A 25,182-nucleotide genomic window follows, 5' to 3' on the forward strand; every position below is an offset into this window, starting at 1 on the left:
TATATAGACATCTAATTAAAAATGTTTTGAAAGTACTAATGCTGTAGTTTTCCTTAACTCCAGTAACAAAAAGTTAGTTACTGGCCCCACTAACTGGAGCTGCCAGTAGAAGAGCTATATCTTAAATAGCTGTGGCTGGAGGCAGTGTTGGATAGAGTACTGAATGGCTTGGATTTTAAAACATTAAGATTTGCAAACATTTATATACTTTCAGAAGTATGATGTTTGAAGCATTATAAAAGACAGACAAAAAGGTAAGAGTTTGTAGTTTATTTGATGTGTAGGCTGGTACTACAGCTGGACATTTGAGGCTGCCTTGGTTGCATACAGAAGTCCTGGGTTTTTATTTTATTACATATCTAGAAAATGTGTACAGTACCAGAGTAGCTATAAACAAAAATTAGGTTCTCTAGGAAGGATATGGACAAAAACTCTGAAAGTGTTGAGAATACCTGCTAATAGGAAAAACTGGGAAGCTACCAGTCAGCAGGGAACATTTTCAGAGTCTGCTTGCCAATGCTTTTTGATTACAAGAGAATATTCTTTGGCTTTGCAGTTGTGTAACAGTGTAACAAGTTGCATATTCTTCTGAACTGACATTAAGCTCTTAGCTGAGGGGAAAAAAGGCAAGGTGTTTGACAGGGCAGTGCTGCTTTACAGAGTGCTGGATTTATTTTTCATCACTTAATGGTATAGGACTAGGTTGTGATCCACCTCTGGCTATAAACCTGGGCTTTGGTGAACAGGAAAAACCCTAGGATACAGCTTCCAGCTCAAATATGAGCTCAGATTTCAGCTTTGTGTGTTTCTAATCAGTACATAAAAGGAGCTGACCTACTCAAAGTGCAACATAGATTAATTCACTAAACCCATTAGACTGTTAACAGTTAAGTGCTAGGACATTAGATTTAAAACTGCAGTTCCTTCTGGATTCCCCAAAGTGTATCTGCACTCTTCCTTAACTTCTCCTCCTCCTCGCTCTTCAGAGTCATCATCACTACATCTGTAATGCCATGGTATCCCAACACACAAGGGACACTGAGGAAGACATCATCTTTTATTCCATACATGCCCTGAAAAGGAAGAAGGATGTTACTTCATTTTCATTGTGACTAGATTCCATAGTTCCACACACCTTGGGTTACAGTATAAGTAACAGGTTCACTGCTCTAGGCCAATGATGACAGCAGGACTGAAGTATAACCCAGGGCTGTCAAACATCAAACTAGTGGCCTGTGATAGGTTTAAATGCTGCCTACAGGTTCCTGCCCAGTGATCGCTTTGTCCAGTGCTCTGAGGGCAGCTGCTGGCATCTCCAAACTACCCCTCCCTCCTTTGGCTGATGGTTCCTGCCCACTTTCCTGCAGGCAAGGAGAATGTTGTGCATGTAGCAGGGGAGGGAGCCAGGGCCCCCAGCTGCCCAAAAATTGGACAGCCCTGGTATAAGCCAGGGAGCAGGGGCAGAGACAACAGAAACCATCAAGTTAATTATTAGTTTGATTTCATCTGTATTGCAGAATAATGTAGTTGTGGGCATTGTCACCATTATAGAAATACATATTTAGGTCTTAAAAACAGACCTGTTGCTTTCATGTTGATAAACTGCTGCCTACCTTAACCATGGTAGAAATTGGGTGCACCCTTCTTAGGTTCTTCATAACAGTTTCAGCCAAGTCTGCTACAGAGAGACCAATAGCCCATGATGTGTATCCCTTCAGCTTGATTACCTCATAAGCACTGCAAAGCAAAATAACTGGCTTTACTATTTTAAAAGGAAAATGATTAAGCAAATCCACTGTGCACCAGAGATAGTGAAACTTCCAAATACTTGAGTGGGACTTTTAAAAAGTGTGTAAATGACTTAAAACTGATTCTAAGTATTAGAACAATAAGTAAGAGTCAAATGATTTTTGGTACACTTTTCTCAAATTTTAAATGCTACTGAGAAATATAGTATTTCTTTCCTTCTTATTAGGGGATCATTGGTCATCAAAGACTGCATCTCTATTCATCCTCCAGGTAGGCTTAGTAAGTATTAAAACTGCTAGTAGAATTTGCCATGCTGTTACAGCAGTATAAAGAGACTAATTCAGTAGATACCAAGCACTGCAATTATGTGCCATTTACTGGTACGGAAATTTGTTTGCTTGCAAAAAAAACAAAAACCCACACCCTTATGTCCCTCAGTGAGTTAATTGTTTTGTTTTTCCCTCGATCTTTTCAAACTAACTTTGCTTCTCTCTGCTATGTCCCTTCTCTCTCCCCATCCTCTTTCTTGGTCCTTTATATTTAAAGTTACTTTATTCCTTTCTGTTTAGTACCCCTGCTCCCCAAAAGCTGGTCATAGCATCTAATAAAGTAGGCAAAAGCTCATGCCTTTTTGAACAAGTTAGTCTATAAGGTGGTAGTGCCCTGTCTTCTGCCTATTGTAAGATTATGGTATTTACCTGTCCACCACCTGCTTGTGAACCTCCTTCCAGTGTTCCTTGTCTGCATCAGTTCCCAACTCAGGGTGCAAAGCCTTCAGGGAAACACCAGCAACATTCACCCCACTCCAGACAGGTACTAAGATAAATACACAAAGCAGTTACCTCACACCATAAAGTATTCTCTCACCCACCAACAAAGTCCCTGTTCTACCCTTCCCAAAGTTAAGTCATAGTGTAGACATCAGTCATGGAAGAGCCATCATGGTTTGGATGCATGAATTTCCTTTAGCATTAAAAATTACAGCTTTTTCAGCACAGCAGTAAGTCTTGTGAACCCAATTTAACTGAGAGACTAGCAGCCCCAAGTACTGAGCTGCTATTTCTTCGTAACAGAATTTGACATCTCAGTGCTAAAACTTGTGTGATAAGATTTGTTTTTCTAACCAATGGACAAAGAGACAAGTATCACAAAGGGTCAGGTAGGATAGAACTTTTGAAGTCTGTTTTAGAACCAGACAGTGCTGTTTGACTCAGAGGTATTTACATTTAAAAAGGAGAAGGTGCTTAACTTTTCCTGGCCTGATCCTGACTTTGCATTTTGACTTCTAAATATAGCTCTTAAGAGGCAAGCAATCAAGCAAGATGCCAGTAAAGACTTGGTGACTGGCATTAAAAGCAGGTCCAATACAGATCTTGGCAGCTAGCATTCTTCAAAAGGAACTTCTCCCTCCTGCCCCTCCAATTCCCTGCTGGCAAGCTGTGAGTAGAATTCAGTCTGCAGAATTTAGCCTACTTGAGTTACAGGAATGACCTTTTCCCAGTAGGACCCACTCAAGTCAAAGATAGATCATCTAATGTTACTACATGCTATACAAAAAGCTAAGGAAGATAAGGCTTCCTTCCTTTCTTGCACTGCCTCTGGGTTAAGGTCTTAATGAGCAGTTCTTTGTAAGATGTTAACATTGTTCTATTCCTTGGAAATTTTTTTTGAGACATTATGTACTGGAGTCTCAACTATAAAGGAATATGAAGCTAAAAGACAACAGAGCTTCCAACTCACCACTAGAATCACCGTGCTCTCCAACAATCCATCCATGACAGCTCAGAGAATGGACGCCCAGTTTTTCTCCCATGAGATAGCGGAAACGGGCAGAATCCAGGTTGCAGCCACTACCAATAACACGATGTTTGGGAAAGCCACTGATCTTCCAGGCCACGTAGGTCAAAATATCCACTGTTAACAGAACAACTATTTAGGACTTCACCTAGTAAGAAATTCTAATTCCTTGATCAATCAAAGGATATACAAATTGACTCTCATAAGGGTCCTATCTGCTGAAGGGAAACTCTTTACTAGATAATGCTGACTGAAGCAACTGTTGTGCTAATAGCCTACTAGATTTACTGAGAAGATCCAAAACTACCTGTTTTAGCTCCAGAACCAAGTCTGTGTAAAAGCAGTACTCGGTGTGTAAGGGAAGCTGACATTTTGAATCTTAATGGTAATCAGTACTACATAAATAACTGATTTTTACAGATGCAGTTAAGGGCAAAGTCAAGCTGTAAACAATGGCATTTCCTTCTTTTCTAAAACAAGGAACTGAAGACTTGTGGTAGGGTAAAGGAAGGCAACTAACCGAGTCATCCTTTTGCTATATTTCTACCTGAAAGAAATACTTGGAGGGAAGTGTTACCTCAAATACCCAGCCCAGTAAACTCAACTGTATACTTTAAGTTTCCAGCCATTGAAGCAGACGTTTCCTGTTCAACAAGAGGAAGGAAACAAAGGACTGACCTGGATTTGAGACAACAAGCAGTTTGCAGTCAGGGCTGTGTTTGACAACACTGGGAATGATGAATTTGAAGATATTCACATTGCGCTGGACCAGGTTAAGGCGACTTTCCCCTTCCTGCTGACGAGCACCAGCTGTGATGATAACCAGCTTGGAGTTTGCAGTCACACTGTAGTCTGCAAAGAAAAGGCCAAATGTCAAACTTGGTTTCCTCCCCCTGGAAAAATGGCTCACATCATGCATGTAGAGTTCCCACCATCTTTTATATGAGAGAGGGCCTCAAGTTAGAGGCTAATCTTGTGAGTTTGAAGCTACCTTCACGAGTTATCAGATTACTTTTGTGGAAAGTTAGATTTTAAATTGGCATTTGTTTATTATAGCATAAGCATACAGTATTTAACAAGGAGCCTATAACCATGGGATTGGAACACAATCTTAACATGGTTATCTCCACAATGACCATTTGTGAGGTAAGGAAGTATGTATCATTTGTCCCCAGGAAATCAAGACTTGCCCGAGAACAAGGATGAGAGCAAGGAACTGAATTTAAGACTTCAGCAAGACTTACATTACAGGCTAGCACTACATTACAGGCTAGCACTTTAACCATTAGGCTATCCTAAAATCAAGGATGTTGTTCCAGTGTAAAGAGGGTCACAGCCTTCTGGAAAGTTTCAAATGCTATAGTTTATAGAAACCCAAGAGTTTTCTTTGGAAGAGACACGGTATGCATATTTCCAGGGCTGCCATCAGAAGTAAAATTCATCTTAATAGATGCACTATGGACAGTGGTGCTACATGTTTCTCTGGCAGTGGCTACCTATGGATGGAGTTATGGATGGAAAAATAATTGGGGCATACACGAACATTGACCTTAATCATTATTTGCCACTAAATTTAAACTAGCATTGGCTATGTGGGGAAGAAGGGAACAGAACTCATGACGGTTAATCTCAAAATGACCAACAGGAGCACAGAGGCAGCTGAAACCATTCAAAATGAAGTGTTCTAGCCCAAATGGCCCGCTCCAGTATTCAGTGTTCAGCTAGGCAAATTTTAAACACGTTATAAATACAAATTTGGCAGCCAGGAACCATTCCCTTAAGAATAGGAATAAGATGAGTACCTGCTCTTCAGTTCTGGGACTGAAAATAAATGTCAGGCACAACACTTAGATGAACAATTGTATTGGAAGGGATGGTCTTCACGTGATATTGTGCTTTTCTTTATAAAAAGAAAAAAAAAAAACACACCTACTAACCTTTGCCAGAGACTATTTTTGGCGTCTTTAGAAAAAGGCTGCCATGCTGGAGATCCAGCATCTCTCCTCTCAACTTGTCCTCCACGACATCAACAAGAGCCAATTCATCAGCCAAATCCTACAGGAAGCCAGAGTTAGAATTAAAAAACAGGTCAGCCTGCAGTTCACAAATAAACCACTTAATTCAGCAATACAGCAGTGTCAATGTGGTTAAGAGACTGTTGCTAAGCAAGATGTTACTTGTTTAGTTACCTAACAGGAACTTTTACTTTACAGAGCAAAATATCAAAGTGCTAATATTTAAAGAAGTACTGGATCTTAGTATTTTTATATCCATACTGCACCTAACTGATTGAACTGTCAAATGTGCATACTGGTAAGTGTTCTCATGCATGTTCATCTGAACAAGACAGATTGTAAATGTACATACCTGTTCATAAACAATTAATCACTATTTCATGGTGATAAGAAGCAAGCATGGTGTAAGCCACAGCATGCTTAACATGAGACAGTAATTCAGAGCTGTGAACACGGTTCTGATTCAGATCACCCAAAGTTATTTCAGCTAAGGGTTACCTTCTAGTAGTGTGATGTACCACAGCAAGTGACACGCACATTTACCAATCTGAAATCACTTTCCAGTACATATAATGAATAACTCAACTTAAGCTTTCCAGATGTATAAAGGTCTAAATTTTGTCTGTTTTAATTAATCAACCCAGGATGGATAATTATGTGAAAGTCAGAAAGAAGAAAAATGAGAATAGATGATGTTGGATAACCATTTATAATAGCGTTACCTGTTTGCTGGCTTAAATATAAGAGAGTTATGAGTCAGAACCTGTGTTCCATTTGGCACACAAGGAAAAGCTGTAGTTTACAAAAGGCATAAACTAGCCAGATAAAGGCAAGGACCAGAGGAACTACAGAGACTTTGGCCTAAGTGAGGGACAGCTGAGGTTTGCCACTTACCTTCATCAGGATGCTGATTGCACAAGCCATGCCGACTGCACCAACCCCAACAACAGTAATCTTGTTGTGGGCATGACCATGCTCTTCCTTGTGAACGTTGTGAATCAGATGCTCCTTGACAGACATTGTGTAAAGCTGAAAAGTATTAAGAGCACAATGTAATTTGTCTTCAGGTATTTGGGATGTTATAAAATGTCTACATATGTCTACATAAAGCATGGGCCCTGTTATGATGGGTCCTATTGCTGGGGCTGGCAAGAAATCAAGCAATGTTCACATGCATAACCTGGTGATATTGCCTGCATAAGAAGATGACTCAAAGCATTCGCTGTGATTGGAAAACAGGCACTGATAAAGTGGTCCAGATATATACCCCAGAGGAGACTGAGGTCTGATAATGAGGCATAACTTACTAGGATAGATTAAAATAAATAAATAATGTCGCTTGAGCAGTTGTCATTCTTCAGTCAAACACCCAGTAGTCAAATGTGTGACAAAATGTGTGTTCTGAGTTCATCATTTGATTGCTAAAAAGATTGTTGGTCTTTTGGTGAGAATCTATTATTGAGTAACTTGATTTAAACTAGTTCCTTTGGTTGAATTCTACTATGGCACCCTTTTCTGTGGGGGACTGGTCTCAATTTTTACCTTTTTTAAATTAAATCTGAGAAACTGCTATTATTTTAGGCAGGTAACAGATCTTTGACTGGGAAGAGGGACCTCAAAACTTGCAAGTGTGTGCGTGCCAGGAGAGGTCTCCCTTTCTCCCCTGACAAACATTCTGAAAACAAAACCACACTACAAAAGACACCTGAAAGTGCTACTATAGTTCCCTCTTCTAAAAAATGTTGAAGTTCTTTTCCAATACACTAAAAATAAATAAAATAAAAGGGGGGTGGGGAGTGAAGGATGCATTTGAAGGGACTGGCAACAAGGTATTGTGTCCTGTCAGTGGCAGGCTCAAACTCAGATTTCTCTGAGTTTAGTAACAGCTAGAGTAAAATTTTCCAAAATACTTGTAGTCACTTATGCACTTTTGAACATTTTTACCCTAGCTGCTCTAGATGAAAGGTGTAGCAGCCTCAGGTGCTGCTTCTGTGAAGTTTGTCAGTGAAGTCACTTATTAGTAGCCATTCTTAAGAAAAGCAAGCATGGAAAAGTCACCCCTCTCCAGCATGTCTCTCCTCAGTAGGTGTGCCACTATAGTGAATTATAGTAGCAAGTAAGTATGTACCAGAATGTGTGGCAAGGGTTCTTCCTAGTACATGGGTTCTGCTTAGTGAAATACCAGGAAATTGCTTTTATTTAGAGTGCATTCCATCAGTGGAAACATTTTATTAGATATGTCCCATACACAAAGCTTGTGAGTCACTTCAGCTTTGGCATGAAATAACCACTTCAGTGCAAGTTCTCTGGGGCTGGGACTATTGTGTGTGTGTAGCGCCAAGTGCAGAGGGCCCCCACTTGGATACTAATTAATAGGGAAGCTGATAATCTTATTTCCTGGTGGGCAGAGTCTACAATTTGAGGCTTTGACACTGTAAATAAATATAAGTAATGGATATCTATTACTTATCTTCTGAAGAAGGCATTCTGATACTTTGGTGATCAGTCTGATAAGACTGTAATACAAGTAATAAAAGAATCTAAGTCCATACCTTCTTTAAGGCTTACTCTGAGAGAAAAACGATGCATCAAGCCAGAAGCATCTAATCAGTTGTTAAATAGGGATTCTTAGGAATACTATTCCCCCCAAGCAAAGGGTTATGGACTAGCTAATGTTTACAAGGCTACCAAATTCAAGCTGCATTGAGTTATTGAGCATAGGAGGTAGGGGCACAGCCTCCAATTCAGAACTTCCTAGACGTCAAATGCTGGAGGCTGCAAGTGAGAGAGAAATGTGGGAAAAGCCCTTGTCAGCATCTACTCTCTGCTCCTGTAACACACAACAATGGTCAAGGTGGACCTATGAGTTCTTCTATGTTCTTATGTGCACACAGGGGCAATGGAAGATTATGTCAAACACTGAACCTATCCATTTAAGAAGTGGTTCTGGTCCAGGATTCTGGTGTTTTAAGGACCTTTTCATTTTGCAAGATGCAGAGGTTTGTAGAAGCACTTTATAAACCATAAGTTTTTCATCTTAAAGGCCTCTAAACAACAGGCACATCATCCATTATTGATCAGCTCTGGTTTTGGTTCTTAAATATGCCCTGCGGGCACCACTTCTGAAAGAGCTGCACTAAGTGATATCATAACATAAGCTTAGAAAATGCATCTCTCTAGAACATAAAAATTTCCATTTACTGGGCCAGACCTTAGGTCTGTTTTGCCCAGTCTCCTGTGCTGCACAGGGACAGAGTAGATGCTAGAAGTGAGGGTGAACTGGGTCTGACCAGGGTTCCCCACCACCCCCTTCCCCAGCATTTAAGGTCTAAGAAGCTCTGATTCACAGGCTATGCCCTTCACTCCCATGCTCAATAGCTACTGATGCCCCTTTCTTCCAAGATTGTATCCTAGCCCTTTTTTAATCTGGCTAAAACGTTAGCTTCCACAGCATCTTGGGGCAAAAGAACTTCCTTTTGTCAGTTGTACGCTTACTGTCTCCTCCTTTCATTTTGACTCCTCCTTGCTATGCAAGATGGGGAATGCAGTTCAGACCCAGGCAACAAGGGCACTCAGGCAGTCCTGGCTCCAGTCCCCACTGTCTCAAGCCACAGTTGTTCAGTGCCCTTAGTTTAACCTCAAGGCTATCAGTGCATCCCTGTCTCTGAGATCAAACAAGCATGTTACATCCGTGCTCTGCTACCAGCAGGCTACTGCGTGGCTGCATTCGGACTCCGGGGCACAGAAGGAGGGCATGAAGGTCTGTCCGGCCTCATATCCGGCTCGACTCACGTGGCCTCTCTGCCCTGACTCGTGGCCGGTGCCCCTGGGAGCAGAGCCAGCCTCGGGGAATGATACCCCACGCTGGGATGAGTCACCCCACCACCCCTGGCTTTCAGCCAAAAGTAAATCCCCCCTCCCCCGCTTACCCCTCCCTGGCACCGGATCACATTGAGTCCAGCGGAGATGGGGCAGGAGCAGCCCTGGCTCCTTCCTCGGCTGGGCTCCGAGGAGCAACAGGGCTCTCTCTCCTGCGTCTCCCGCCGCATGACTCACACGGTGGCTGTTGCTGCCGCCTGCCATCGCCGCCCGGGAAGCGGGAGCCCAGCGCAGGGATGGAGGGGGTGCCCCCACAGAGCAAGCGGGGGCTCGGGGGGGGCGGAAATCATCTGGCCACGGGGGTTTGGATCCTAGCACTCCCTCCCGCCAAATCCATGCCCCAGGGGCTCCTATGCAGCCCGCCCCCACCCCAGGAGGAACAGCGCCGCGGCGAGTATAAGCCGCCCCCCGCGTCCCCCTCACCGAGTCGGGTCGGGATGGGCTGCGCTGCTGTAGCCAGTTCCTCCGCCGCTGCAGTACCGCGAGGCGCGGCGCGGCGCCCGCTGCTTATATATGCGGGGCGGGTGATGACGCGGCGGGACGTGCTTGCTCGCACGACCCGGCGGGGCGGGGCAGCCGGGCTCGAGCCCCCGGGAGCCTGGGACACCGCCCCGCCTCCACACCCCGGCCCCCCGGCAGCACCGCCTTGGCACCACAGATCAGGCTGACTTGGCCCTTGCGGCCCGTTTCGGCTTGCTTTCCTACTCTTCTCCGTTTCGTTTCACGTGGGGTGGAGCGCATGCACGTGTAAAAATGCCATAGAGAAGCAGGGCTGGAAGAGACCTCCGGCGGGCATCTAGTTCGACCCTTCTGCCTGAGGCAAGATCAGCCTTCTGCCAACCCACCCGCCACAAATCCACCATCTGAATTCACACAACACAGGCCCTACCTCAGAGAAACCAGGGGGACCGTGGCAGCCAATGTCCTGCTGCTATGAAACGTGTTCAAGAGATGCTGAAGAGAGAGATCCCCTGTAGAAGGCCATCTCTCTCTGCTAGAGGAAGGCAACCCCCACCCCCCTGCAGTCTGCACTAATCTGACCATGAGGTAAAATTCCTTCCTGGCCCTAAATTTGGGGATCAGCCTGACCTTGAGCAGAGGGGCAAGACCCTCTAGCCAGGAACCTATGCAAAGCTAGGCCACCTCGGCCCTGCCTGGGCAGCTTTGGGGAACACCTTTGCTGTTTGAAGGAGTGGTGCTGGTGAGCCTGTGAATAGGGTGGGGGAAACTGCCCCACTTAAAGCACAGATGGAGATGAATTGTGCATGACAAGGTTCATCTGAGTCTACGGGGACTGCCAGGGCCAAGTATAACTGAACTGCGCTGCCAAGGGATTGCAGACAGTGCTATACGCAGGGAGGGGAGACATGGGGATATCCAGGTACTATCAGTATAGTTTCTTTCTGTTTGTGGAAGCGGCTCATTGACCAAAGAGGCAGCCCAGGTGAAATTAAATGGAGAAAAGTAAGAAGGCAAGGCAAAATATGATGCAAGGGAGCTCTAGTAGGGAAGGATCCCTCACCCCCAGTGGAATAAACCTGAGTTCTTTGCAATAGAATGATTGCTCTGTTATTTTTCTATAGTGAAGAAAAAACAAGTGAAAACTAAGAGCTGGACTTTTCTGAGAGGTGCCTTGAATCTAAAAAATTTGAGAACCACTGTTTTAGATGCTGCCCAGGGCCAGTGAAATGAATCATCCCTGTTTTGCAATTAGGGAAATGGAAGCATAGCAGACGAGCAGCCTCATCCCTCCCTCCCCCCACCCCAGCTGTCATTTCGTTTCTGGAAAGCTACTTCCAGAGGGGAAAATGTGCCACTTTCCAATGAATGAGACTTGACATGATTTTTATTTTGGATTTTTTTTCCTCTTTTTTTTTTTTTTTTTTACATGAAATTCAGGCCTTGTCTACCCATAGAAATCTTCATAATCCCAGAAATATAGGGCTACAAGAGACTTCAAAAGGCTATCCAGCCCATCTCCCTGTACTGAGGCAGTACACAAGATACCTGGAAGGTCTCAGAGAGAGATCCTGGAGAAATCTCCAGTGAAGGGAATTCTACCTCGTCTCCAGGTAGCATAAGTCTTTTCAATGATCAGTTGAAGAACCAGTAAGATTACAGTATCACAAAGGCCTGGATGCAAAAAAAAGTGGGATGGGGAGGGAATTTTGTCAGAATGACTTTGTTAACTGTTATTTGACTTTATTTAACATGATAGAAAAGAGACTGGTTTATCATGGGTACCCCACCCTTTCAAGCCCTTCTGTTAAGCCTTACAAGAGCATAATAGCTTTGGATGATCTGCGCTCAAACCAGAAAGGTTGTTTAACCGTTTGATCCACAGCCTACTAGTACGGTATGCTTTTGTGGGGTGGAGGGGTAGCCCTAAACACTGTCTTTACACTGTGTGTAGTGTGGTTAAAACATGCTGATTAAAAACGTGTTAGTCAATACATTTTGAAAGCACCCCTTCTAAATCTAGAAATGGCCTAAAAGGATACTGCTGGGTCTAATATATACAAAGAAACACAAGACTGAATGGGAACTCTCAAGTTTTCAAGTTCAGGGCCCTGCTATGCATGCAGTACCATCAAACAATCAATTTCAAGCTCCATCTTAAAAGTATTTACATTTTTGCACACTCCCCCCCCACCTCATATCTCCCCAATACACACACACTCCTATTAAAAGACTTCTAGAACATCACTGCTCTGATGGTTATACACCTTCCTCTAGTTTCCAGCCTAAATGTGTTTCCCTCCCAGAAACAATTTTAACCATGTGTTTCTAGATAGTAATCATATCCCTTTTCAGCCTTCCTTTTGACAGGCACAGCAAGACAAGTTCTTCTAATTTCCTCTTTTATGATAGCCTTCTTCTCCCCTTGGTTATCATCTTTTTATGCACCCATTCCAATTATAATTCATCTTTCTTCAGCATGGGTGACCAAAAATTATGGACTATCCCAAATAAGGCCTTATCAGTGCTTTATAGCACAGTAATACTTACCTACCTCTGCTGAAAATACTGCAGTGAATACATTAATTTCCCTTCTACATTGACATTTCACATTGGCACCTCATAGTCATCCTGTGATCAGCTAGTGCCCCCAGAGTTCCTCAGTCATATCCAATCAATAAGATCATGATTTATAGCAGACATTCCTATTGTTAGTTTCCAGATGTATGATCTTCCATTTTAGTGCTGAATGTATCCTATTTCCATTACTCAAGTCCTCAAATTCATCCCATTTTTCCTGTATACTACTGTGTCATCAGCAAGTTTCATTAACACACAAATTTATTGTGCCAAGGTCAATAATAAAAACATTAAATCACATTAGTATCAAAACATGAAGCTGCCCAAACAGGGTTGAGGTAGCCTAGCCCCACTTATAAGATATCAAGAGAGTCACAGCCCAAGTTACATGGCTACATATAATACTGTCTCAAAGACACATGAAAGGTAAGAAACACATCAGAAATATTTGGGGCTGCTTGGATGACAGAATAGAAGGAAAGGTTTTCCTGCTTATTGGTGAAATTTGGACAGTGGAGTCAGTATGGTTTGTTTGCTCTGTAGAGATAAATAGATTTTTCTAATTAGATAAGATCCCAACATTTGCATCACTGGAGAAGTTTTGCCATTTGTTGTTGCTTCAGGATTGTATAGTGCTTGTGACAAGTTCTGGGGAAGGAGAGGAACTGCAGTAGTTGTGGCAGTTGTGGAAAAAGGGAAGAGCTTATGGATGCTGAGCAAAGAATAAACTCACTGCAATTTAAATATAGGAAACTTACTGAAGTGCTGTCATGTTACATTATTCCAGGTCACAGAGCATCCCCTGCAAATGACTTTGAAGGATGGGTCAGGGAGTTCAGTTGCACATCCCAGAAATCCCCTTCTCAGCTGTTTTATATGCCTCCAACTAGCCCATTGTTGACTTTAAACTTTTTCACATACAGGTTTCCCTCGCTTTATGCTGTACATGCATTCTTGGAAAATGGCACAAAACTCTAATTCACATAAAGGGAACCCATTTTACAATGTAACAAATAGGGATATGTTTCAAGATATTGATTGTACTGACCCCCAGACCTATTTCTACCACTTTTACAAGACAATTTTGGTACTCACCAACAGTAGATGGTATACACAAGCACAGGGTGGTGGTGAATGTTACCATAATGGGGATGGTAACTGCAGAAACATGTGTCTCAGACAACGAACAAGGAGCACAGATCCACACAGGAGCCTACATTTTGGTTCATGTCGCTCCCACAACGCGCCGCACAAAGCAGCTAGCTGTGGGCTTCCACCAATTGCAGCAGAGTGAATTTACCTCGCATATAGCAAATTTTTGGTATAAAAGGGTCATTGCATAAGCGAATTCGCACATACAGAACCCGCATAAAGCGAGGGAAACCTGTATTGTACTGGATTGGACTATAGATACTTCAGACCTACAAAATAATAAGAAGTTGTTGAGCTTCATGCCAGAGGGTTTAATATGCCTCACTTGGCAGAAGTGGGGGTCAGGAAGGAATATTTTTCCCCTGTGCCCTGTTGTACTTTCTAGAGAGGCAGGATATCAGATAAGAAGCATGTCTAGACCAGGATAAAAGGGGTATTCTTAAAATGTATTTTAAAATAATGCTAGTGCCAATGGGGTATGTGAACTGGTCAAGGTGAGGCTGAGGCTCCCAAGAGAGAAAAGATGTATATTTGTGATACTGTGCATCCTATAGCACAGGCAACATAAAAGCAGAGAATTTTCAGTTTAGCAAGGTACTCAGGGCCAGTTACATCCAGATGCATCTACTTTGAATTACTCGGTGCAAAGACCGATCGCTTTTAACTCTCCCTAGGATTCACTTCAGTCACTTGGCACACCAAATTCAGCTTGTCTAACTTGCTTTTAAGTTACTTAAACTGTGTTAGCTAGTATGTTGTAAAAACTTATTAGTGTAGACAGCCCCTAGGTATCAGGAAGCGAACCAGAGACTCCAACAGAAAACCATTTTTGTATGTTGTCGTTGTTGTTGTTATGCTTGCATTTGATTCACTTGAGTTGCAAGAGGGAAAAGAGGGCTACAGATGCCTGCCCTTTTTATTTGTAATGGCGGCAGCAGCAACCCACACAATCTAGAGGAGAGGAGAGGAGTCTTCAGGCATGATTGACAACCAATTATCAGCCTCAGGGAGCTTCAAACAAAAGAGGCCCAGACCAACACAAACAGTGCAGATGAGCTACAGGAACACTGTTCCAGCATATGGACAGTCTTGCCTTCCTTCATTTTTCCGTCCCAGGGTAGGAGAAGAAATGTATTTTAATTTCTTTTAAATGGCTGACTTGGAGTGTCAATCAATATTCTCAGTCTCTGCTGCCATACTTCATGTGCCCTATGCTAGATCAGTGATTCTCAGTCAGAGGTGTCCCAGATCCTTTGAAACATGACTTGGAAAATGTGAGAGGAGAAACAGATAAAGGCAGGCTCAAGCTTTAGTTGTGAGGAGACAAGCAGATAAGGAAGGGAAGGCTCAGGTTCTCCCTGCTTGGCTGCTCTGCCAGCCCCTTCTGTAAGGAGTTAAGCCCTATGATAAATACATTATTTTTTGTAATGGGGTGTCGCTCAATTCTTAAAAGTTATGGAGGGGTACCTAGAGTCTGATGAGAAGTGCCATGAGTTTGAAAAGGTGGAGAACCACTGTGTTAGATGCTTGCCTCCCATTTTAATACTAAGGGATGGTGCATAGATTGTTATTAAAGTCTTTGCAGTCTATCAGAGCCTCTGTCAGGCAGCTTACCCTCTCCCCAATGTGCTTGGACTTCTTGCTCCATTTTCACAGGTTTTTTAAAAAAACGTTGAAATAAAAATTAATCAGTTGAATTTATGCAAAAAAACCAAACGTTTACATTGCTAGTCTTCTGCGATTTCATCCAGCAGCCACTGGTGTCAATACAAATCTGTCCACTGACTTCAGTAGACAGTGAATTAGTGCCTTGAAGGTAACAGAAGTTGGAATTACCACATTCTCCTTAAAAGCTGATTTTTTAAAAACTGATACTAGGTTAACTTCTATAATAAAAATAATGTTCACAGCCGTGTAAAAGAAAGGGTCTTCAGAATATCTGTCACTCATTCTCAGGAAAGCACTGTGGTAGAGTTAATAAGTTTTATTTCCATTTTGATATTGTACCATAGGGTTTATTAAGTATTATTCAGTCTTAATGCTGCTTGTCAGATACGCAAGTTGTTTTTGATGCTGACAACTGCCAAGAGGAGGGAAGAAACCAAGTTCTAACATGCACAGGGTTATGAATCCACTGCGTGATCAGGCATTTTTCTGGTCCAAAGATCTTGTTCAGCCAGTACACTGAATCAGACCTATTAAGCGTTTATCCATGGAAGGCAGCTGTACTGTTCTGAAGGAAAGACTGGAATATCAGGATATCCTGGTGCTCCAGGACAAGTCTTTTAATCTTTCTGCCTCAGTTGGGTCCTTTGTAAAACTGGAATCATTGGCCGCTTCTTCACGAGATGCTATTGTACAGTTGTTACTGCGTATTTATTTAGTAGATGTATAAACAAGTACTAAATAAATGCACAGTAACCTGATTTACTGCACAGTAGTGCTGGGCACTGCCTTTTTTGTGATGGTACTGCGCAGTAGCGTTGCATCACGGTTTTTGCCACGTGACACTACTGTACAGTAGTATTGGGCTACTCATGTAGATGTGCCCATTCTTAACTACTGGTCCCACAGTGGTATTGCAAAGATTCATAAAAATTGGAATTGAATATTTACCATTTCTCACAGTACTAGAACTAAGGGACATACAATGAAAGTATTAGGAGGCAGGTTTAAAACCAACAAAAGAAAGCTCTTTTTCAGACAGTATGTAATTAACTTGTGGAATTCCTTGCCACAAGTTGGTGTGGAGGCTGATAATTTAATCAGGTTCACAAGGGATTTGTCAGTCGTGCACTATAGGTCCATCAGTGGGAATTAAATGTTACACTTGGGAATGCAGCCTCAAAATTAGGACTTAGTGGGGACATCTACATGAGATGCTGTGTTGCCATAGCAGTGAGTTATGGCGATGTATCTCGTCGCTATGGTGATGTATGGTTAGCATCGGCAAGCACTAACCATGAGGCTGCCAATACCGCTCAGTAACGATAAGCTACTCATTGCTACTCCGCAGTAGGGTCAAAAACACCCCATGTGCCACCAGGACTACACAGTGGGTACTGCACAGTCATTTAGTACTTGCTTTAGCACATAGCAAGTAGTAAATGACCATGCAGTACCAACTGTACACTCATGGACATGTGTAGATGTTCCCCCTCTGTCTCTAAATGCTGAATGGTGTAAGAAAAGAAGGGTAGAGAACAAATCAGCCTCAGTAGTCTTCCCATTAGGATCCACTCTTTGCCACTGGGAGACAGGGCCATCTTTTCTGGGGAGGGGGCAAATCAGGGCAACTGCTGTGGGCCCTGCATTTTGGGGGGTCCCATGGAGCTGGGCAGAGTGGCTGTGGCAACTCCGTTCTGCTGCTGGCTTCACAGCCGGCCACTCGGCACCCTCCCCCCAGATGCTAAATCCAGCGCCTCCATGTACTCGGCCTCCCTGCCCCACCACTGAATCTGCCACTGGTTTCCTTGCGTCTGGGGGCAGGGCCCCGCACAGTCTGATTTGCCACATGCCCTGCACCCTGCTTGGGTTGCCTCTGCTGGGAGAGATTGGATTTGTGGTGTGACCCAGTGTGACATCTCTTCTGTTCTATTCTAATGGTAAAGTGCATAAAATATGTAAAAGATTATAAAATTGCTAGGTATTATCATCAAGAAGGTCAGATTTTCCCTTAGAACCACTGAAAGGTGTTTTAATGATATATTAGCCAGGGAAGACTGGACCTTCAAATTGAGAGTGTGAAATCAAATAAAAAGGGCTGGAATATATGCCATACTGGGTGTGCCTACACATGCAATTAATGTGAGTGAATAAACTCTGGAGCAATTTGATCCAGAGTAAATTACTACAGATGTTACCATCTACACATGTGTGTAAGCACAGTAATTTACTCTGCCATTGGATAGTACCTGTGTCTGTCAGGACTATCTGACAGCATAGTAAATTAGTTTGCACTGGTCTAATTGCTGTGCAAGTATAGATGGTGATGCTTTACTGTGCAGCAAATTAGTCTACTGCACAATAAGTGCACATGTAGACATGCCCACTGTCATTTTGCTGCTTAAAGCAAGAAATAAAGAAGTCTGCAGAATTAGAATGTTTGATATTTTTAAATATATGGAAAAATTAAATAATTTCATCTTATTAGAAAACTGACAGAACTTTAGAGCTTTGTTCAGCCCACTGGTGTGTTAAATCTGAAATAAGTACAGTTGTGATTTAGGAAACCACTGCTAGATGTGCAGTTTTATTTTATAGTAAGCAAATAGTCCATCACTGTCATACTTGATAGCATGCAGAGCTTTCTGAGAAAAAGAAAATCAATTGACTATAAAGCTTTAAGCATTTAAATATGTAAAAGAGGAAACAAAAATAATTGGTACCTACATACAAAGGCTGTCAGGCTCAATTAAACCATGTCAGGTTAGGTTTTTAAAGCTTGCTGAGAAGATATGGGATTTTAAGAAATTGACAATTGCATATAAAAATCACCATTTAAATGACATGTACATTTTTTTGGCATTTATTTTTATACTTTGAAAGATTTCAGAATACATGGAAACTGCCAGAAGTGAAAATTGCATCAGCTAACCACAGCCTATCCTAATGACAGTGCAAAACGGAAACACAGTGTTAGGGCTTCAGACATTACTGTCTAATAATAAGCAGCAACCATAGTAGATCTTTGTAACTCCATCTGACTCAGGCATGATATGCTTTATTATACAAGATCAAGTAAAGAGAGAGGCAGTTGCAAAAACTATTTACCATGGTAAGTCAGTCAAATGCATGGAAGTCTGTTGAAGTTGAATAAGAATAATTTTGTTAGCCTATAGTTCTCCTAAAAGTGGCACTATTGCAGACATTTAAAGAGCACATAACACAGTGTACAATACTGATGTGTCATTTTGGCTAGAATTTTCAAAGAAGCCTAAGAGTTTAGTCCTTGACTTTCACTGGCTTTCAGTGGGAGCATAATCTAGAAAACCTGCCTTGACCTCTTAGTCCTAACCTAAGAGAAGAAGTTCTGAATATTTGCACTAGCTGGTAACTAACTAGAGACGCCACTGGTATGATGAGCCTTCAGTAAGTGGAGACTTTCCATATATTACAGTAAAGAGCTGCAGTGATACTAGAGAAGTACTTCAGATCCCTGCCAGAACTAGTCACCAATCCATCAGTACATGCAAGTTCAGCTGGAAAAGGTCAGATGTACTGTCTGTGCTTCCCTGTGCCCACTTGGAGTAGAGCAGCCCCTTGCCCTTATTATAATATCCTTAATCTCATCCAGCAGCTGTCAATTCTGCCTGCCAGATAACTGTAGTAGGAAGCTCTGTAAGGATCCCTACAGAGTGGAGTTTAAGAGCTGATGTAGGCTGTTTGTGGCATAGTATATTCTGTGGCAATAATATTTGCTCTCTACATTTGGGCCAGGAGAAGCAATAACTAAATATCTAGAAATAATTGTGTAAGAGAGAAGATAATAATTGCTGATGCCCATTTGCCGTAATACTGGAAACTTCACTGCAGTTTGGAAGGGCTATTCACAGTGAAAAAAATCAAAAGAAGATGGGCTACCCTGACTTAATATATAACTGATTCACAACTGTTATTTGTATCTGATCAAAATATTCTCTTTATTGAAATATATTTAGAGAGTCTTAGTTAATGCACATAATCGGACTATACCAGGTTGTGTATTTGTTCCCATCAGAGGATAGCAAAACTGTCCATCTCCTAGGCAACTTCAGTCTAGACTGTATTAAATTAACCTGTATGAACTTACTGGGAAACCTCAGTGATTATAAATTGTATCTTCCTGAAAAGCTGTCAGTCTGTGTGCCTATAGAACAAGGCTGAGTCCAGAGTTATATCCAGGCAATGTAAATAGCCATAGACTCAGCAATGGAGCTTCCTATGCTGCCCACCTTAAAGGAAGAACTGGGATGCACAAGAAGGCGGTAGGAAAAATAGCTAACTATTCACTAACATCCCCTAGACCAGGGGATGTCAAAATCCCCTAGGGTCCTAGGCTAGATCCAGCCTGGAAGGCTCCTCACAGGCTAGATCCAGTCTGGGGTACAGGAGCAGCTGCTGTGAAAATGGTCTGGAGTTGGTGAGGGATCCAGAGGTAGTGAGGGACCTGGGAACTGCTGGAGGCAGCAGTGGGCCTAAGAGTGGTGGGTTGAGGAGAGGAGAACAGTGGCAAAGGCCCTGAATTGTGGCAGGTCACTCCCTGCAGTTCCCAGTGGCCCACCAGTAGCCCAGCAGGCCAGACAGAGCAGCTCCATGAGTCAGCTTGAAGCTGTAGGCAGCATGTTTGATGCCCTTGCTCTTGACAAATATCTTTTGCTGTGTTTGTCTATTTATAGAGGGCCCCAAGTTCACACTCTGGTGCTTTGGGTGGAGTGTTCATTCACTCTTTTGGCACTGTCAAACTGCAGGGTAGGGGTACAACAAAAAGTGTTCAGTCTAGGTTTCGCATTGAGGACTCATTTAAAAGTGTAAAACACCCCAAATATACCTTCAAAGCTTTATTTGAAGACAGAAACATTCTGGAGTTACTTATACCAAATCTCACTTTAAATGTAGATGCTGTTACTTACTCTCAGTCAGTCTGTCCCTGTGGTGGGTGCCTTGCATTCTGTGTTTTTTCAGGGCTGCCTGGGGATCAGCACAAGCTCCAGATATCATCAGTTGGAGTAACCGCAAAGTTGTTCAGCCTTATGCACAAGTTCAGGGAACCAGAGACCAGCTATTGAACAGAGTTGCTTTAGCCTCACTCCTCCTTTATTTGAAAGGTTTGGGTCAGGGTCGGTGGAGGAACATTTCAGCAGCTCTGTATCATCGGAGCAATCTTTTTATGCACATGACAGTCCTTGAACCCATTTCTGTGGCCACGGTGGAGTGAAGTAGCTATAATATCATAGGCAGTCAGTCCCAGTGTGATTTGTGAGCTTGGAAGCATTCTTTGTAGACCCTGACTTCTGTTTCACATTTGTCATCTTTTCTTTAGTCTGGGGCATTTCACCTGGGATGACCTTTTGAGACATATTTGTACCTCAGCTTCTTCCACCTGTAAAATGGAGATAATAAATACTTCCCTACCTCAGAGAGAAGAAGAGGCTTTGAGGCTTAATTCATGCTTGTAAAATTTGAGATCCAAGGAAAGGGGTTGAAAAGAGCCAGGAGATTTTCTTGCCTTAGTCTCTGAACTTGCTGCCACACCTGGGGTTCTTTAAAATAACCTGCAGCTTAGCTGGCTCACCCTGCTAGCAGTAGTTGTCAGAGCAGCTGATGGCTCTATGGACCCAGATTTTCAACATCAGCACACCCAGGAGAAGGAAACTTGCTGTTTCTTCATCAAACTGTACCTAAAGGTACCTTAATTTATTTGTACTGTGGTAGTGTTTAGGGGACCAGGACGCCATTGTTTTAGATACTTTGCAAACACAGCTCCTGTTCTGAGGTATTTCTGAGGAAAGGTAATAAAACATCAGTCACGTGGTAAGCCTTTTTAATGGAAAAGGCTTCATGAGTAGAAACGGGGGAAGGTTGTTGATGTGTTTCTTCAAGGGCCTCATTCCTTTGGCAGAACTCAGCCAGATGAGGGGATCATGAGAAATTACTTTCTTTGTGTCCTGCCTTTCTGCTGTCTGCTGGAGATAAGGTTTTAAACAGCTGTACATGAATATGTGTTGACTATAAATGAATCAGATGTTGTGGGGTGTGAGTTATCGGAGTGAGCTTGTGGGTGCTGGGCCTGGAGATGAACTCCCCAGTATGTGTTGTAGGGGACGGGAAAAGGATTTGATTTGGAAACCTGGTTCTGTCTGTTATTATAATAAAGCTAGATATCAACAACAGTTCAGATCTGGCTTTGCAACTGGCTCTGTCAAGTTGGCAGCTGGTAAGGACTAAGGATTGGCTTTAAGTCTACCTCAACAAAGAGGCTTTTGAAGTCCCTGTGGATGAAGTATACTACTATCTATGTGGCTCCCAGTTTATTGTGGCTATAAACTATATGATGCTAGCATCTACAAGGGTGACAAAGTCCCCAGATTGGTTAGAGAGCTTTGGATGAGGTCTGATTCATTCTGTTGATATGACATAAAATACTCTGTTTAATTCTGCACCACTGGAATTTGCAAGAAATGGAAAGCAGGTACCAGGTGTTTATCACTCCTACTCCTAGCTTGTGTAACCTGTAACACACTACCAGTGTGTAGCACTTATAATGTATTATGTGTATTAAAGTAGTGCCTAAAAGATCTCCCTAAAGTGAGGTACGTTCTTATATGCATTTTGTTATGCATGTGCTATAATAAGACAGTCCCTGCCCAAAGGACCTTACGTCTAAACAGACAGGACAAAGAGTAGAACTGGAGAAGTCAAGACCCAGGAAAGTAAAACAACTTGCTAAAGGTTATCTTTACACAGTGCCCTACATCTCTTTTTTATTATTTTTTTTCAAGGCACTGCAGAACTATTAGCTGCCCTTCACCTGACCCTGTTAAGTGATTTAAATATTGTGATTATCTTCACTTTCCAAGAGGGAGTGACCTGGGGAGAGGTTGCTGCTTGCTTAGGGATATCCAGAATCACTGGTACCTGAAGTAGTTCAGCTTGGTAGTTGCTGACTCCTGATTCCTTGTTAATATTTGTCTAGTTTAATTCTAGATAAAGCCACAAGTGCTTGCCTGGAGTAACCATATTCTTTTGTAAGATTTGGTGAATCTTGCATAAGAGAATGACTGCACCAAAAACACAGTATCTGACTCCAGACTTCTGTAAAGAAAAGTCTCCCTATTCACAGGCTTTCATATTCCTGTAGTTTCTCCTGCTCCTAACAGGCACTGAGTGCTATCACATCCTTTTACCCTGAATAGAAACGCAGAGAACAGTCTCATGCTGCAGCAGGATCTGTGTAACTTTGTTTTGAATTGTTTTTCATCTGCTCATAGCTTTACAGCTGTACAGTTTGCATGAGTACTAAGCAGCTGGTTGGTGCTTGCACTGTCAGCCATTGCATGGCAATTGTCAATAATGCAGATACCTTTTTAAAAAAGATATTGGTATGGTTTAAGAGGATTTGGCAACATCCTGACTGATTGAAGGTGCTGACTTCACACATGGTCTGGTCTGCTGGAGGCTGCGTCTTGTGTGCGCGCAAGGGATGCATTTCACTCATTTGTGTTTTTGTGCTTCATCTTTTCTTCATTTCCCTTGTTTTGGGGGTCTGTTGTATGGTCTGGTGCATACAAATTATTGCATCTCTTTGAGAGAGCTTTATTATGTGATACTCTTAGGTCAGAAACAGTGCCACGAACAATTTGCTTAATGCTGTGGACTCTCGGTAACTCAAAGCATTTTTTCTAGGTGCAGATATTAATCTAAAGCCATTGTATGCTTTAGCTCATGGTTGTCTGACAAACCACTTTCCTCCCAACCAACAACAGCAATAGCTGGGATCCACTGATCTGATTTCTCCCTCTTAGTCCCTGGCCTTGAACATTTACAAACTGGGGCAGAGCACAGCCACAGGACATTGATTCCAGAGTCTGTCTTGCCATTGGTCAAACAAAGCCCATTTGTGACCACCAGAAAGTTTCTTTACGTAGTTGGGGAGCAGTGGAAAGGGTATATTTGTTATTGCTAATTATTTTATTCTGGGACTGGGTCTATATGCATTTAACTGCCATGGCTGTCCCAAGTTTTGTATTGTTTCCAACAACTGGTACACAAATCGAGAGATTGCAATGAGGAGAATAAACCAAAAGCATAAACTCTTATTTCCCTGTTAAGGTTAAATGTTGTTAGTATCTCAACTTGATCCTATATACAGCAAGGAAAGTAGTGGGTGTGTAATCCCATCCCAAAAGAGCTTGGCACCTAGTGGATGGCACTCTCTGTCTACTGTTTGTTCCATCTGTGCTGCAGCCATTGGGTAGCCTGAGGCAATCAGCTATTTGCTGTCTGTTTAAATTTTGTTCAGAATATTCAACCTTTTAACCATCTCAGTCCTGCTTTCTGTGTAAATTCTACCTTTCTAAAATATTTGCTTGGGCTGCTTCAGTGTCTGGAGTACTTGAGGGTTAACAGGGTGCACAGTGAAGGGGGGATTAAAGTAATATAAACAAAAATCTTTTGGTGCATTTCTGGTGCCTTGAGCAAAGGTTGCCCAAGGTCAGTTAATTCAGCGTGTGACCTCTCTAAGAGATCTTGGACATATAGGAGAAGCCAAAAATAGCCCCTTGGAAGGTCAGGAAAAGGGCCTCTTTTGCAGATGGATAGCTCTGTGCTACTCCCTTGAAACTTGTATACAATTTATAGCTGATAACAGGGCTGCAGCAGCAAATGCAGGAGGCTGCCAAATAAAGGGGTACCCAGGGCCACTAGGCCTATGTAATGTATGTATGCTGTACTCAGACCTGGCCTTGCCAACTATTGCTGCCTAGGAATAGTTTCTGTATTGAATAAAGAGATGAATTTGCTACCTTTGGGAAAATACGCCAAGCAAGGAGTATTGCTTGGAACTGAATTTGTGGGTTGCTAGAAGGATGGACAATAGTAAAAGATAAGTGTTCACTATTTATAATGGAGTAATAGATTAATGTTAATCTGCAGATGGATTATTAGTATTTCTGACTAACCAAGTGTTAAGAATAAATTTAAGCTTGTTAGATTGAATGCTTTTTCTCCCATCTATACTAAAGCTGCGAGAGTGTACAACAAGCACGGCTAGAGAGCTTGCTATTCAGGGCTGCTTTAGAGCATTTGCTTTTTACGCATTAATTAAATATACCAGAATTGACGTGAGACTGAAGAGCTGTGTGTTTGTGCAAATGCAGCCCTCTGTGATTCCTCATGGTTAATCAGGTTATATGTGCTCCATTTCACAGATGCAGTGGTATGCTATGTTGAGAGAAGCCAAATATTCCAAGATGGCCAAGGGGGGAACTAACTGCGTGAAAAGCAAGGGCCAGTTAAAAAAAGATTTCCAAAACATGAGAAATGCCCATTGCCTGTACTCCAGTCATTAAAGTGACAAGCATTAAAACCACTCACTGGTGTCAATTTAAGCTTCTTAAATTGGTGCCTGTTTTTGCTACCTCCACACAGCGAAATGCATTGGTGATGCATAGGGGGTGCACGTGCACTCCCTGCAAAAAGCGCTGCCAATGCTGCCGGTGACATCTTCAGGTGGTCACTGACTACTGGCAACCGCTCACCACTCCCCTGCCACCGATACTACCGTGGCTGCTTGCAGGAGCTCACCATGCCCCCCTAACCTCTGGAAGCACACGGCTTTCATAGCAAAATGCATCACACAACTAAATAGCACTGAAGTAAGCTGGCTGTGGGGTTGGTCCAGCTGGGCTGCAGCTGAAGCTTGTGGGGGAATAATGGGAAGCTGAATAAGCCCCCTCAATGTCTTGCCCCGGCACAAAACGAGCGGTGTTGCACAAATTACCAATTAGCTCAAATGAGGAGCAAGTCCTTATGAGGGGGATAATGCCTTGTTTATTGATTATAATATTCAAAA

At 42.6% G+C, this 25,182-nt stretch overlaps 1 protein-coding gene and 1 long non-coding RNA gene across 2 annotated transcripts; one reads left to right on the top strand and one right to left on the bottom strand.

Annotated features, from left to right (window-relative positions):
- Window positions 1-255: 255 nt before the first annotated feature.
- Window positions 256-10,006, bottom strand: LDHA (lactate dehydrogenase A). Its single transcript, XM_090032549.1, has 8 exons — window positions 9,864-10,006; window positions 6,456-6,590; window positions 5,484-5,601; window positions 4,225-4,398; window positions 3,490-3,663; window positions 2,448-2,565; window positions 1,614-1,737; window positions 256-1,073 (listed from the first exon to the last, which is right to left on the bottom strand). Exons 2-8 carry the CDS (start codon window positions 6,579-6,581, stop codon window positions 909-911), a joined length of 999 nt encoding a protein of 332 aa, XP_089888675.1. The 5' UTR covers window positions 6,582-6,590; window positions 9,864-10,006; the 3' UTR covers window positions 256-908.
- A 139-nt stretch (window positions 10,007-10,145) lies between these two features.
- Window positions 10,146-24,580, top strand: LOC149871452 (uncharacterized). Its single transcript, XR_016440241.1, has 3 exons — window positions 10,146-10,487; window positions 11,340-11,512; window positions 24,539-24,580. It is a non-coding gene; the product is annotated as an uncharacterized LOC149871452 (long non-coding RNA).
- The last annotated feature ends 602 nt before the right edge of the window (window positions 24,581-25,182 follow it).

The sequence above is a fragment of the Crocodylus siamensis genome, chromosome 2 (assembly GCF_052110815.1).
Source record: "Crocodylus siamensis isolate JL-2025a chromosome 2, ASM5211081v1, whole genome shotgun sequence".
NCBI classification, from domain to species: Eukaryota; Metazoa; Chordata; order Crocodylia; family Crocodylidae; genus Crocodylus; species Crocodylus siamensis.

What these genes read in the sequence shown, in the direction of transcription:
- LDHA (XM_090032549.1), bottom strand. Translation starts at nt 6,581, where the DNA reads ATGTCTGTCAAGGAGCATCTGATTCACAACGTTCACAAGGAAGAGCAT. An exon ending in AGAGCACGGTGATTCTAGTG is followed by an intron (nt 2,566 to 3,489) that starts GTGAGTTGGAAG and finishes TATTTATCTTAG; the next exon opens with TACCTGTCTGGAGTGGGGTG. An exon ending in CAATTTCTACCATGGTTAAG is followed by an intron (nt 1,074 to 1,613) that starts GTAGGCAGCAGT and finishes CTTCCTTTTCAG; the next exon opens with GGCATGTATGGAATAAAAGA.